This window comes from Carettochelys insculpta, chromosome 4 (assembly GCF_033958435.1).
Source record: "Carettochelys insculpta isolate YL-2023 chromosome 4, ASM3395843v1, whole genome shotgun sequence".
Taxonomy (NCBI): Eukaryota; Metazoa; Chordata; order Testudines; family Carettochelyidae; genus Carettochelys; species Carettochelys insculpta.
Genome location: NC_134140.1, coordinates 100,944,486 through 100,959,386, shown reverse-complemented (window position 1 = coordinate 100,959,386; position 14,901 = coordinate 100,944,486). Strand labels below are relative to the sequence as shown.

Genomic DNA, 14,901 nt, shown 5'->3' with positions numbered 1-14,901 from the left:
GTAAGAAGAAATTAAGGTAAATGGCAGCTGAGCTGTGGTGCCTACAAGTAGTACCCCTGCATCCCTGCCACACCATGGGTTGGCTGGAACAGAATGCAGGAACTTGAGCCCAGTGTCACAGGATTCTGCTGCCTGAGGAAATCTGTAAGCTAGAAGCATTACGAAACTCTTTTCTGTTTAGAATAGCCATTAGGAGGGAACGTAAGATTTTAGCTAATACATTTTCTTCAAATATGTGAGTGTGTAAATAGTTTTTCCTCTGTTGTCTCAAATGAGAACAACATCCTTCCATTTACTTCCAAGAAGCAAGCTTAGCTTCAAATAACTTGTACAGGTTGCACCTCTGAAATGGACTCTCTTGTCCCGCATGACCGCAGATGTTCCAGGACCAGCCAGTCCTGGGGCTGGACTGGCATCCGCGGGCCAGTATCTGGCAGCCCAACAGGAGCCAGTGCCCATGAGGCTGAAGCACAACCAGGGTCCCCCACCCTCTCACTTGCCCTGCAGCAAAACAGGGGCTAGAGGCGTGCACGTACACACACACACACGCTTGCCCCAAGGAAGCATAGAGGCTTGAGCCTGCACTTTCTCTGTGGCAGCACGGGGACTGGAATCCTGTGGCAGCTCCGCAGCAGAGCGGTGGGCTGGAGCTGAAGCCCCATGGCATCTCTGGGAGCGCAATGCTATCTGGTGGCAGACTTCCCCTGGTCTGGCAAATTGTCTTGTTCAGGACCTGTCAGGTCCCAACTGTGCCAGACCAGGAAAGTGCAACCTGTAGTCAGATGCAAAATGCAGCAGTAGTCACCTACTTTAAGTACAGTTTTGCATGGCTCATGATGATTAGGGTTTTGAGCCTCATTATGCTGAATTATGCTTCATCTGGTCAATTTGAAGAGTCAGTAATGTAGTTTTTTTTGGCAGCAAGTAACATAAATCTGTTATGGTTTGCACACTCCATTTGGAGGGCTTTGTTTTGGTTTTGTCATGGAAGAATGAGTTCTGTGACTTTACATTTCATCTATAAAATACGTTATGAAGGAGTCATTTGATGATATAAACCTTGAAAAGTAGCCAACAGGGTCTGTTAATTTTGTTTCTTAGCCCTTTTTATATTTTTTTCAAGAAGGCATTTTTGTTGAGACTTGATTACCTTTCCTGCAATCCTTATTTTTAGACGTCTCAATCCAAATTCCATATCTGCATTTGAAGCTAACGAAGATCTCAGTCTCCATGTTGCTGTGGAAGGAAAGATATACCTAACCCTTTATTGTCCAACTGAAGCTGCTAGCAGAGTGAACAGCATGTCAACTAGTGACAAATTAACAAGATGGGAAGTGCTAGGTGTCCAAGGAGCATTGCTAAGTCATTTCATTCAGCCAATTTATATCAGCAGTATACTTGTTGGTAAGCCTTCCTTTATTTGTGTAAAACAGTTATAACTTATGATGTAATGTTCAGCTGTGGCACTTCATTTTTACATTAATGAAAATTTTAACCAGGTGGAACGTAATACTTCATTTTACTTTTTTTTGTTGTTTTCTATACTTTGTGTTTGTAAATAAACACAATGTAAATGGATTTATACTTGAAACTGAGATTTTTGGGAGGGCAGGATTATAATAGGTTCTTTGTCATGTTATCTTGTCTGTCACCACACATTATCCTAAATTTCCAGGGTTTTGTTGGTTTTTTTTTTTTTTTTTTTTTTTTTTTTTTTTTCAGGCATGCAGTTATAGTAAACCTTTTGATTTTTACTGGCCCCAATTTAGTGGGCTTCAGGAGCAAAGGATGTCTGCCAGCCCTATCCCATTGTTCTTCTTCGAGTGTCCCCGTGGGTGCTCCACATTAGGTGTCGGGTTTGCCCGGCGCCGCAGATCGGATCTTCCAAGCAGTTTCTGCCGGACCGCGCATGCGCCGGTGTGCGCCACTCCCCCGCGCGCTCCCGGCCACGTGCGCGATCCGGTCCCCGCCAGTTCCTCTTAACCGCCGTCGGCTGCAGACGGAATCCGAACTAGGCTAAGGCCAAGTAGCGTATTCAATGACTTTAACTGTTTTTTCTTTAAAGTTTTTCAAGTACTTAGGCTACTGCAAGTTAGCTGGTTGTTATTTTTCGAAAAAAACAAAAACAAAAAAAACAAACAACAAACAAACAAACTACAAACGGGACAGCTTCAATCCAGTCCCAGTAACAAGCGCCGGAGGCCAGGAGCATAGGGCAATCAGCCCTCCTGCTGCAGCAGGCCATCGGACTGGGAAAACAGCACAGGGAAGGTGCTAAGTACCCGCTTAACAACTAAAAGACTCACCAACAATGTCCTCTTCAGGATTTAAAAAATGTGAGTCCTGCCCAGAGGCGATTAAGGAGAGACAGGGAGATGTGGCTTAAAATGCTGCTTTTGATAAGGCCCTCCAGCCAGACGTGCCGGAGCGGCCACAACAGGAGGGACCCTCCGGGGCCCATAAAAGGAGAGCTGCCTCCCTCACTCCATCAGCGCAAAAACGGAGGAAAGTCTCCCCAACCCGATCCCTGCTGGCAGCAACAGCGAGCGGGACGGGAGGAGCAAGCAGCCCCCAGCCGCAGCAACAGCTGATTGGCGGCGGCACGGAGAGCCACGTGGAAGTGGCTCAGCCTCCGATAATCAGCCAGCCGCCCCGCACCGCAGGCAGGGCGGCGGCTTAAAGCTGCTTTTCATAAGGCCCTCCAGCCAGACGTGCCAGAGCGGCCGCAGCAGGAGGGACCCTCCGGGGCCCATAAACGGAAAGCTGCCTCCCTCACCCCATCAGCGCAAAAACAGAGGAAAGTCTCCCCAGCCCGATCCCTGCCGGCAACAATAGCGAGCAGGACGGGAGGAGTGAGCAGCCCCCAGCCGCAGCAAAAGCTGATCGGCGGCGGCACGGAGAGCCACGTGGAAGCGGCTCAGCCTCCGATAATCAGCCAGCCGCCCCACACCGCAGGCAGGGCGGCGGCTAAACAAGCGCCGGTACCGGCGGCACCGCAGGCAGCGGCACCGACCCCCGCGGAACCTGCGGTGCAGAGCGCGCAGGCACGCAGCCTGCAGGCACCGGAGGACACCGCACCGGCGGCACCGCCCTCGAGCGTGCCAAGCTCGGTGCGGACGGGGCCGGGATCCCCTGTACGTCGGGGCGGAGTTACCTCCTCAAGGGAGGGGGAAGGCTGCACACAAGAGGAGGCATTGCAGCCCCTCTCCGCACAGGGCTGTGGAGTTGCTTTCTCACAGCCCTCCGCTTATGTTGCAGACTCCAACCAGAAGGCAGGGGTCCCCCCTAGCCTACCCGGAGCCCCCTTCTCCATTTTTTGCAACCAGCCTCACCCTGGCTGGGACCACCTTCACCCTTCCTGGGGTTTGAACCGCTGGACTGTTATGCAAAATCGCTCTCTCCAGGCCTCCCCCAGACGCAGAGGGTATGCACCAAGGGGGTGGTCTAGGTCACCTTCCCAAGAACAGTGCCTATACTGCCATGGTCGCCCCTACCACGCGGGGCATAGACACCATCGGCTATCTACTAGGGAAAGATCCCCACAAATGATCTCGTACCCCCGAGGGCAATTGCGACCGGGGACAGAGACTCAAGCATCTCAGGGGGGACTGGTTATGGAACCCCGAGATTTTCCCTCGCAAACCTCTAGTGAGAGGGTGTACCATCACCAGCAGGAACCGGAAGGGTCCAGAGAGACATACCCCAGCGGTTCCTCGCTCTCCTCCCTGGATGAGGCTACGGCCCCGGGGGACGTCCATCCTCAGGACAATCTCAAACAGTTCCAAGAGCTGTTTTACGAGGGTGGCCTTCACGCAAGGCATCCAAACAGCTAAGGTGCAAGAGAAACACCATAAGCTCCTCAAAAATCTGAGACCTCCGGCCTCCTCCAAAATAGCAATACCGCTTGATAACGCAATATTGGAGTCTGCCACTATGATATGGCAGACTCCTGCGACTATTCCGCCTGTCCACAAGAGAGCGGAAAAAAAAACAAACAAAAAAAAACTTCGTGCCCACAAAGGGCACGGAGTTCCTGTTCAGCCACCCACGACCAAATTCCTTGGTGGTGGAGTCATCGCAATGTGGGGGAACAGACGAACATGTCAAAAAGCTAGAGCTGTTGGGCAGAAAGGTCTACTCCTCCTCCACTCTACTGTTGCGAATGGCAAATTACGCAGCGCATCTAGCGAACCATAATTTCGATAACCACATTAGGTTAACCTCCCTCATGGACTCGCTTCCAGAGGGCAAGAAACCAGTGCTCAAGGCCATCATGCAAGAAGGCTACGCGGCCTCGAGGACGGGAGTTCAGATCGCCCTGGATGTTGCGAACTCAGCAACAGCGTCCCCAGTACCACAGGGGTTACGAGCAAGGGCGACATCAACAGCACCAGCAGTACAGAACTCCCAGGCGTCGTTCCCAACACAGCCGTGCGTCCTCGGGGCAGGGCCAAAGGCCACAAGTTTGGCACACAGATCCAGGGCTGCGCCATCACTACCATCGCAAGGTCATCCGAAGCGGTTATTCCACCATCGCCTCCGACCATTCTATAACCAGTGGCAAAGGATCACCACAGACAAATGGGTGCTGGAGATCATAGCCACGGGGTACGCCATCCCCTTCCAGTCGCTCCCACCGCCATGACCTCCACCCAGGCCCCACCTCCAGGAGGCCTCCCACGTAGCGAGGCTCAAGCAGGAGGTAGACCATCTCATGCTCATAGGGGCAGTGGAAAGAGTGCCGGAGCAACTGCAAGGGAGAGGGTTCTACTCGAGGTACTTCCTCACGGGGAAAAAGACAGGAGGCGGGAGGTCCATCTTAGATTTTCGAGGCCTCAACCGGTACCTGCGCAAGCAACGCTTTCGGATGATCACAATCGCCTCCATCCTTACGGCACTAGACGATGGAGATTGGTTCGCAGCCCTCGACTTATAAGACGCGTATTTTCACATAACTATTCATCCGGCTCACCTACGATTCCTCTGGTTTTTCATGGTAGGCAAAGAACATTTTCAATACAAGGTCCTACCGTTTGGCCTCTCCTCGGCCCCCAGAGTCTTCACCAAGCCCTTGGCAGTGGTGTCAGCCTACCTGCACAGACAGGGGGTATTTATATTCCAGTATCCGGATGACTGCCTACTCAAAGGGGCCTCGAAGGAGGAGGTACTACGCATAATATGTGTCACAGCAGGCACGTTCTTTTTGCTCGGCCTGGTTATCAATCTGACAAAATCAAAGATAGACCCCACGCAGGACATAGAGTTCGTAGGGGCACGCATAAATTCTATTACAGCAAGGGCGTATCTACCAGAGACTCACTTTCGGGCCGTCGGCTCCCTCGTGCAAGTCTTCACCTTCAGCCCTACGGTGCTGGTTCTGACGTGCTTACAGCTGCTGGGCCACATGGCAGCAGCGACGTTTGTAGAACAGAACGCCAGGTTACACATGCGCAGCATGCAGCACTGGCTGGCCAGCGTATACACCCCGGCAGCACACACTGTTCACAGGATGGCGTCGCCCACAACAGAGGTGCGCAAATCCCTGCAATGGTGGGTAAACCCCGAGAACTTGCTAACAGGGGTACCCTTCCACCAACCACACATTGGTTTTTCTTACTACAGATGCCTCCCTCATAGGGTGGGGAGCGCACATGGGCGAAGAGGTGACGCAAGGGCTGTGGTCCTCCATGGAGCAGTCAGTGCACACAAATATACTGGAGCTCAGAGCAGTGTTCAACGCCTGCAGACACTTTCGAGACCATATAAAAGGCAAAGTAGTCGGGATCAGTATAGACAATACCTCCACCATGTTTTATATAAATCGGCAAGCAGGAGCTCGGTCCCGTGCCTTATGTGCAGAAGCAGTCCGGTCGTGAAACTGCTGCATCGCCAACAATATAACCTTGAAAGCCTCGTACTTCCCAGGCACTCACAATGTGAAGGCAGACCAGCTGAGCACGCGTTTCGCACTCACGCACGAGTGGCAGATCCGTCCCGATCTGCTGCAACCGATTTTTCATGCATGGGGTTTTTCCCCGGATAGACCTGTTTGCTACTCAGCACAACAAGAAGTGCCCACGATTCTGCTCCAGGGCAGGACTGGGACGGGGGTCCCTGAGGGACGCCTTCGCGATCTCATGGAGGGGCCCCCTGCTTTCCGCTTTCCCTCCCACAGTGCTCATCCACAAAGTGTTGCTGAAAGCCAGGAGGGAAGGAGCCTGAATGATCCCGATAGTCCCAACGTGGGATCGACAGCAATGGTTCCCCCTACTCCTGCGCATGTCGGACCGGCCACCGATGCCCCTTCCGGTGGCGCCGGATCTGCTCACGCAAGCCCAGGGGTCCATAGTGCATCCGCACCCCCAAGGCCTGCGACTACAAACGTGGTTAATCCATGGCTCAGCTCCCTAGAGAGCACATGTACGGAGGGAGTGCAGCAAGTCCTAGAAAGTAGCAGGAGGACTTCCACCAGGAAGACCTACAAGCAGAAATGGACTCGCTTTACGGCATGGTGTTCTACCAAACAGCTAGCCCCCCTTTTCGGTGCCTATGGCTGTGATATTAGAGTATTTACTGGACCTCAAGAGAGGAGGACTCTTGCTATCTTCGTTTAAGGTCCACCTTGCCGCCTTTTTGGCATTCAGACACGGAGACACAGGGCACATGGTGTTCGCCCATCTCATGGTTACCAGGTTCCTTAAAGGGCTGGTAAACCTATACCCCCCTCGGAAACCGCTTCCACTTTCGTGGAACTTGGACCTGGTGCTTAATGCGAAAAGGGGACCACCGTTCGAGCCTTTGGCCACAGTTTCTCTCTGCCTCCTTATGATAAAGACGATCTTTCTTCTCGCAATCACGTCAGCTCGCAGGGTGAGCGAGCTTGCGGCAGTTATGGCAACGCCACCCTGCGCTGTTTTTTCCAAGGAGGCGGTAACCATACGGCTACATCCAGCCTTTGTTCCTAAAGTTTCTTTCTGAGTTTCATACTAACAAACCTATTGTTTACCCTCGTTTTATCCAAAGCCTCATAACTCTAACAAAGAGGCGCGCCTACACCTCCTGGACGTGAGGAGGCGCTAGCTTTCTATATAGACAGGACCAAGTCCTTCCAGAGAACGGATAGACTCCTAGCCTCTATCGCTCCCGAATCAAAAGGAGAATGTCTCTCTTCGCAGAGAATCTCGAAGCACATCGTATCTTGCATAAAAATGTGCTACAAACTCAAAAAGACTCCTTTCCTGGCCATGCCCAGGGCTCGTTCCACTAGGGCGGTGGCAGCATCAACAGCCCTTTTTCAAGGGCGTTGCGCTAAAAGACATTTGCAGAGTGGCGACCTGGTCATCCTGTGACACCTTCGCCAAACATTACGCCGTTCACAGGGTATTCCAACAGGATACCCGTCCCTCGACAGCGGTCCTCTCGGGGACAAGCTGCACATAATCCGATTACCCACCTCCTATCTTGGGTTACTGCTGGGTAGTCACCTAATGTGGAGCACCCACGGGGACACTCGAAGAAGAAAGAAAGGTTACTCACCGTAGTAACGGTGGTTCTTCGAGATGTGTCCCCGTGGGTGCTCCACTACCCGCCCATCCTCCCCGCTCCGGATCTCTGTTTAGTGTTTTGCAGGAGCATCCGAGGCGGTTGGTCAAGGAACTGGCGGGGACCGGATCGCGCACGTGGCCGGGAGCGCGCGGGGGAGTGGCGCGCACCGGCGCATGCGCGGTCCGGCAGAAACTGCTTGGAAGATCCGATCTGCGGCGCCGGGCGAACCCGACACCTAATGTGGAGCACCCACGGGGACACATCTCGAAGAACCACCGTTACTACGGTGAGTAACCTTTCTTTTCAGAAGTCTGCTCAAGTGGTGCCTGTAAACTCCTAAGTCTTGCTCTCCATTTCCCTCCAGAAAAGTAAGGTGACTGACCAGAGCTACTGCTGCTGCTGCAGCTGGGGGGGTTGTCTCTTCCAGCCTCCATGGTCCACCATGGCTGAGCCCTCCACGGTGGCCTGGAGGAGCTGCCACCAGAACTGCCACACACTCTCTTCCCACTGCAGGTGGGATGGATACATGGACAGAAAATACTTGCATACACACATCAGCTGTGGGTGGTTCCCTCCGACCTCAGTGGGGCAGCTCCAGTGGTGGTGGCTCTGGTGAGTCACAGGCATTTTGTGGGGGACTGGGGATGAGGGAGTCTGGTAGGGCACATGAGCAGTAAACCCTTGTATTTAACAGACTTGTGGGTTGAATGGACACCACTCCCACCCATTAGTCCATTAAATCGTGTGTTACTGTATTCTGTATTTAAAAGTAAAATGTTACAAAGGCTGTGGTAATATTTAAATTCTTCTGAATTCAGACCATTTGAATAACTTGCATATATGGAAACTACCAACTGTACAATCCCATAATTAGAACAAAGAGCTGGTCCAAAAGCATGAACATTCTGTTTAATTGATAGTGATGTTATGGAAAATGGCATCAAACTTACTCTTCTTTTAAAGATTGCCTCTAAATTAACTAGTTGTATATAGATTTTTATGGTGGAAAACAGTAACTGCCAAGACAGTAGTAAGATTTGTTTTGGCACCATATGGCATTCACTTCTGATGGCAGTGAGTAGCCTTTCTGAATTCCTACAGTTCGTATTTGTCTATGCAACTCAGGCAGGTGAAATGGAATTACTGGCAGTAACATGACATTATCCCTACTATTTTCTTTTCCATCACCATTTCTACTGTCAAATTGGTTTACATCTATATCAGTTCCCCAGATTTGAACAGTTGTGGTGATTTCATTGCGAGGGAGTACAGAGGAAGTTTAGCAAAAACTTGTGTTGCCAATGGTGTGTTTTCTGTTCTGCAGAGTTACTGCTGGAATTCTCCTTGTAAAGCTGAATATAGCAGTTGAGTAACGATTTCAGGCAGGAACAATTGAGTTTGTGGGTTCCCTTGAAAATCTGCTAACAATGTATCTGTATTCTGATATCTCTGCTTACAGTGATGTGCCAGTGTTGTGTGTGGTTTGCTTTTGTTTTTTTTTTTTTTAAGGGGATGGAAACTGCAGTGATACAAGAGGACTGGAAATAGCTATAAAACAACGCATAGATGATGCACTCACATCGAAGCTTCCCATGTTTTACTTGGTAAACAGACCTCACATTAGTTTGGTGACTGCTACACATCCAGTTCAGTTAGACTTGGAGTGCAGATCTCTTAGTGTGAATTGGTCGCAAGGAGATACGTCACTGGAAATTGTGGATGGTTTAAATGGGAAAATCATTGAAAGGTTAGAATCTTTATACTATGTTAAAATTAGTGGTGAGCCTGATTACTTTGTGTATGTTTTAGCCTGTCTAAGTATTGTAACTCTCAAACAGTTCTGGTTTTAGGACACACTTGTAGTGTAAATGGCAAGTTCTCAATTGTGACAAGTTGATAGATTTACCTATAGACTATGTTCGTATACTCAGGTTAGTCTATTTGAGCTAGTTTAACTCTGGTGAGTGACTACTGTGCAAAATTTCCCATTTGGTACATTTTCACCAGGGAAGGAGACTTCTGAAAAATGGCTGTTCTTTATTTCTGTGTGGTGATGGTTCACAGATTTCTCTCTCTCTCTCTCTTGTTCAAACCAGGCTCCTTCAGCCTCTCTCTCTTTTCACTTGCATTTAGTGTCAATTTGAAGTCCCATGAAACAACTCTTTTGTGAAAGCATCCCCTTTCCGTAAAGATGATTTTCCATTTAAAAAAACAAAAATGAATTCTTTCTGTAGTGTGGATGATTCAAGCAATTTCTCTCGTCAGGGAAAGAGACTATTGAAAAATGGCTGTTTGTTTTCAACAGTGGGGTAAATGAGGTCAGTGTGTTCTGAGAAGTTCATATACACCCACAACCACTTGTGGGGCATATTTTTTTTTTCCCTATAACACACCTGCAAAAAAACCCACAATGCAGTGGGGCTGAAGGAACTGGGGGATAGCTGCCCACAACACATTGCTGCAGCAATTGAACTTTGTTGACTTAGTGGAGTCAACTTTGTGAGCAGATGCTGACGCTCCACTTGGACTATATAAAATCTAATGTTACAAAGTAAACTTGAATAAATTTGAATTTATTTTGTAGTCTGGGTATAGCCTAAATGGATTGAATACCAACTAAGCTCAAAATGTAACTGTGAAAGAGGTATCATCATCTGGCACGTGTTTCTAGTGAGGTCCCACAAGGTTCAGCTATTGGTCCTATGTTTTTAATAGTTCTTCTTCGAGTGGTCCCCGTGGGTGCTCAACAATAGGTGTTGGGCTCGCCCAGTGCCGCAGATTGGAATTCTTCTAGCAGTTTCTCTTGGATCGCGCATGCGCTGACATGCGCCTCTCCCTTGCGCGCCCCCAACTATGTGCGCGATCCGGTCCCCGCCAGTTCCTTCTCAACTGCCATCGGCTGCAGACGGAATCTGCTCCAGCTAAAGCCAGAGACAGATAAGATAGTTGTTTTTTACGTGTAGCTCGTTTGTTTTGTCATTATTTTAAAAAAAAAAAAAAAAAAAAAAAAAAAAAAGAGAGAGAGAGAAAGATAGAGAATATTAGACAGCAGAGAGAAGAGGAACGAAGGAGAGAGGAGCAGGCAAGAAGGCTGTTAAGCCGTCCGCTACCCTGAAGGCCGTGAATGTTATTTTGGGTTAGAAAGCGCTGATTAGTGGCTAAGTACCCTATTAACAGTAAAGACTCACCGTGATGGCTTCTTCCGGGTTTAAGAAGTGTGAGTCATGCCGCGAGGCTATGCCAGCCTCTGATGGGCATAGTGAATGCGTTCACTGCCTGGGAGGGTCGCACGTTACCCGGAAGTGTTCCCACTGCGCTAAGCTTACAGCCAGGGCCAGGAAAGACAGAGAGATGAGGCTCAAAATGATCTTGTTTGATAAGGCCCTCCAGCCTGAACCGCCGGAGAAGCCTCACGCAGAAGGGCCCTCTGGGTCGCGTAAAAGGAAGGCAGCCTCTTTGATCCCCTCTGTGCAGAAGAGGAGGAAACTCTCCCCGGCTCGATCCTTGCCGGAGGGCCCAGCGGGCAGGACGAGCGGAACGCAGAGCCCCCAGCCGCGAGCTCATGAAAGCGGCAGCGCACGTGGCAGAGGCCGAGCCTCTGATTACACCACAGGTGGCACGGAAGGTGCTGCGAGCACCAGCGCGGCAAGCGCCGGAATCAGCGGCACCGACGCATGCGGCACCGGCTTCTGCAGCGCCGACGGTGCAGGGGCACCCGGCACGGAGCCTACTGGCGCCGTAGGAAGCTACCCACGTGGCACCGCCGCTGACCGGTGCCAAGCGCGGCGCTGACAACGGGGCCGAGATCCCCAGCACGGGAGGGGGCAGCGCCCACCCCACAGGGGAGGGGCAAGGCAAGGCAAGGCAAAAGCAAAAACTCGGCACCTTAGTCCATCTCCAGGCAGGGCTGCGCTACCCTTATCACCCACCCTTCCCCCCCGCCCCCCCCGAGATACACATGCCGCACCGCCGGGCTGTAACTCCACCAGCTTATCCCGGGCCTCCCTCTCCGTTCTTCCAACCAATTTCGCCGTGGCTCAGGACACCTTCACCATTTTTGGGCATGGATCCCCTTGAGTACTATCACAAACCAGCTTCACCACTATCTATATCGTTGCGGAGGTCCCGCTCTCCCAGACATCATGGGTACACTCCCAGATCATGGTCCAGGTCTCCATCACCGGACCCTTGCCCATGCTGCTATGGTCATCCTCATCATGCTGAACACAGGCACTGCAGGTCTAGATCCAGGGGCAGGTCCTCTCCTACTACTTGTCAATACTCCCGTGTACACTCTCGCTCTGGGACGGGAACACAGTTGTCCCAGGGGGAATTAGGTCCAGAATCCCGAGACTTCCCATCACAGTCCTCCAGGGAGCAAGTATATCACCGAATTCAGGAGCCAGAGGATTTGGGGGAGGTTTACCCCAGCGGTTCCTCCTCATCCTCCCCAGATGAGGCCAGGACCCTCGGGGATGTCTCCCCTCCGGATGACCTTAAACAATTCCAGGAGCTGTTCAAAAGAGTAGCTTTCACACAGGACATTCAAATAGCAGAGGTGCAGGAGAAGCACCATAAACTCCTGAAAAATTTGAGACCCCCAGCTTCATCTAAAATCGCTATCCCGCTGGACGGAGCCATTATGGAGTCAGCCACTAACATATGGCAGACTCCAGCCTCTATTCTGCCTACAAACAGGAGAGCAGATAAGAAGTACTTCATCCCAGCCAAGGGCATGGAGTTCCTCTTTAGTAACCCGCAACCCAATTCTTTGGTGGTTGAATCATCCCAGCAGAGGGCGAAGATGTCTCAGTACAAATCGGCCGGGGGTGGGGGGGTGGATCAGATAAAGATGCTAAGAAGCTAGAGCTGTTTGGCAGGAAGGTCTATTCCTCCTCTACCCTATTATTGAGAGTGGCAAATTACGCGGCACATCTATCAAACCATAACTTTGACAATTACTCTAGACTCACTCCTTTCATGGATTCACTCCCGGAAGACAAGAAGCCAGTGTTAAAGACGATTGTCCAAGAGGGCTATGCGGCGTTGAGGACGGGAGTCCAGATTGCCCTGGACGTGGCGGACACAGCAGCACGTTCAACAGCCGCAGCAGTGGTAATGCGTAGGGAATCCTGGCTCCAGACATCTGGTATCCCTAGAGACCTACAGGCGAAGATCGTGTATCTTCCCTTTGATAAGCAAAAGCTGTTTGCAGACTCAACCGACTCGGTCCTGCACTCCAGCAAAGACTCGAGGGCCACACTTAGGACCTTGGGTATTTATACTCCCCCATACAAGAAAAAGAAATTTTATCCTCAGCAAAGACACTATGCTTACCAACCACAGCGCGCTCAGTATCAGCGAGGCTACGACCAAGGGCGTCATCAACAGCAGCAGCAGTACAGGGCTCCCAGGCGACGTTCTCAACAAAGCTGTACACCCTGGGACGGGCCCAGAGACAGCAAGTTTGACGGGTATGTTGGGGGCTGCACTATCAATACCATCGCTCAATGCCATTCTCATCTCATGTTCCATCATCGCCTCAAACCGTTCCACTCCCAATGGCAAAAGATCACCACAGACAAATGGGTGCTAGAAATTATAGCCACGGGTTACACGATCCCTTTCCAGTTACTTCCACCGACGAAGCCTCCTGCCCGGCCTCTTCTCAGTGACACTGCCCACGAGGCGAGGCTGAAGCAGGAGGTAGATCACCTCATGTTCATAGGGGCGGTGGAAAGAGTGCCGGAACAATTCCAAGGGAATGGTTTTTATTCATGCTACTTCCTAACAGAGAAGAAAACGGGGCTGGAGGCTGATTTTTGGATCTACGGGGCCTCAACCGTTACTTGCACAAGCAGTGCTTTTGGATGATCACAGTTGTCTCCATACTTACGGCACTGAAGGATGGAGACTGGTTTGCAGCCCTCGACTTACAAGATGCTTACTTTCATATAACAATCCACCCGGCACACAGGCACTTCCTCCGCTTCACGGTCGGTGGGGAAGATTTCCAGTACAGGGTTCTTCCGTTCGGCCTATCCTCGGCACCCAGAGTCTTTACCAAAACCCTGGCAGTGGTATCAGCCTACCTGCACAGACAGGGAGTGTTTGTTTTCCCACATCTGGATGACTGTCTACTGAAAGGGGCCTCAAAGGCAGAGGTCCTATGAATGAGACACGTCACCGTGAACACGTTTACTTCACTGGGCCTAGTTATCAACCTCACAAAGTCAAAGACCGAACCCACGCAAGATATAGAGTTCATAGGGGCACGCATAAACTCTATCACAGCAAGAGTATACTTGCCCGATGCCCACTTCCGCGCCATCAACTCCCTGGTGCAAGTCATGATGTACAGCCCCACGGTGTCGGTCCTAACGTGTCTGCAACTGTTGGGGCACATGGCGGCAGCGACGTTTGTGGTACAGAATGCCAGGTTACACATGCGGAGCCTGCAGCATTGGCTGGCGAGTGTTTACAAACTGGCATCCCACACTGTCCACAGGGTAGTGTCGCCCACGACGGAGGTGCGCAGATCCCTAGCGTGGTGGGAAAATCCCGAGAATCTGCTAGTGGGGGTGCCTTTCCACCAACCACAAATTTCTATTTTTTCTTACTACCGACGCCTCTCACATAGGATGGGGAGCGCACATGGGCAGCAAGGTGACGCAAGGGCTATGATCCCCTGTGGAACAGACACAGCACATAAACATACTGGAGCTCAGAGCAGTGTTCAACGCGTGCAGACATTTTCGAGAATACCTGCATCGCAAAGTAGTCGGGATCAATACCGACAATACCTCCACTATGTTCTACATCAATTGACAAGGAGGGGCACGATCCCGTGCGTTATGTGCGGAAGCAGTCTGACTGTGGAACTGGTGCATCGCCAACAACATAACGTTGAAAGCCTCGTACTTGCCGGGCGCCCACAATGTGAAGGCAGATCAACTGAGCAGGCGCTTCGCACTCGCACACGAATGGCAGATCCGCTCCGACCTGCTACGGCACATATTTCGTACATGGGGGTTTTCCCCAAGTCGATTTGTTTGCCACCCAGTACAACAAGAAGTGTCCCCAGTACTGCTCCAGAGCAGGAATAGGGTGGGGGTCTGTGGGGGACGCCTTCATGATTTCATGGAAGGGCCCTCTACGCGTTTCCCCCCACAACGCTTATCCACAAGGTTCTGCAGAAAGCCAGAAGGGAGAGAGCTCGCATGATACTCATAGTTCCAACTTGGGACTGGCAACAATGGTTTCCCTTGCTTCTACGCATGTCGGATCGTCCACCACTCCCCCTACCGGTGGCGCCGGACTTACTCACGCAGGCTCTGCGTGACTGCGCCTACAAGC

General features: G+C 51.2%; 1 protein-coding gene across 2 annotated transcripts in view; it reads left to right on the top strand.

Moving 5' to 3' along the window:
• The window catches only part of ADAD1 (adenosine deaminase domain containing 1), a 37,326-nt gene that overhangs the window by 11,783 nt on the left and 10,642 nt on the right, over nucleotides 1-14,901 (top strand). For both annotated transcript variants that reach the window (XM_074991945.1, XM_074991944.1), the window contains exons 9-10: nucleotides 1,175-1,404; nucleotides 9,055-9,292. In XM_074991945.1, the coding sequence (XP_074848046.1) occupies nucleotides 1,175-1,404; nucleotides 9,055-9,292 (468 nt within the window). The remainder of the gene's footprint in view (nucleotides 1-1,174; nucleotides 1,405-9,054; nucleotides 9,293-14,901) is intronic.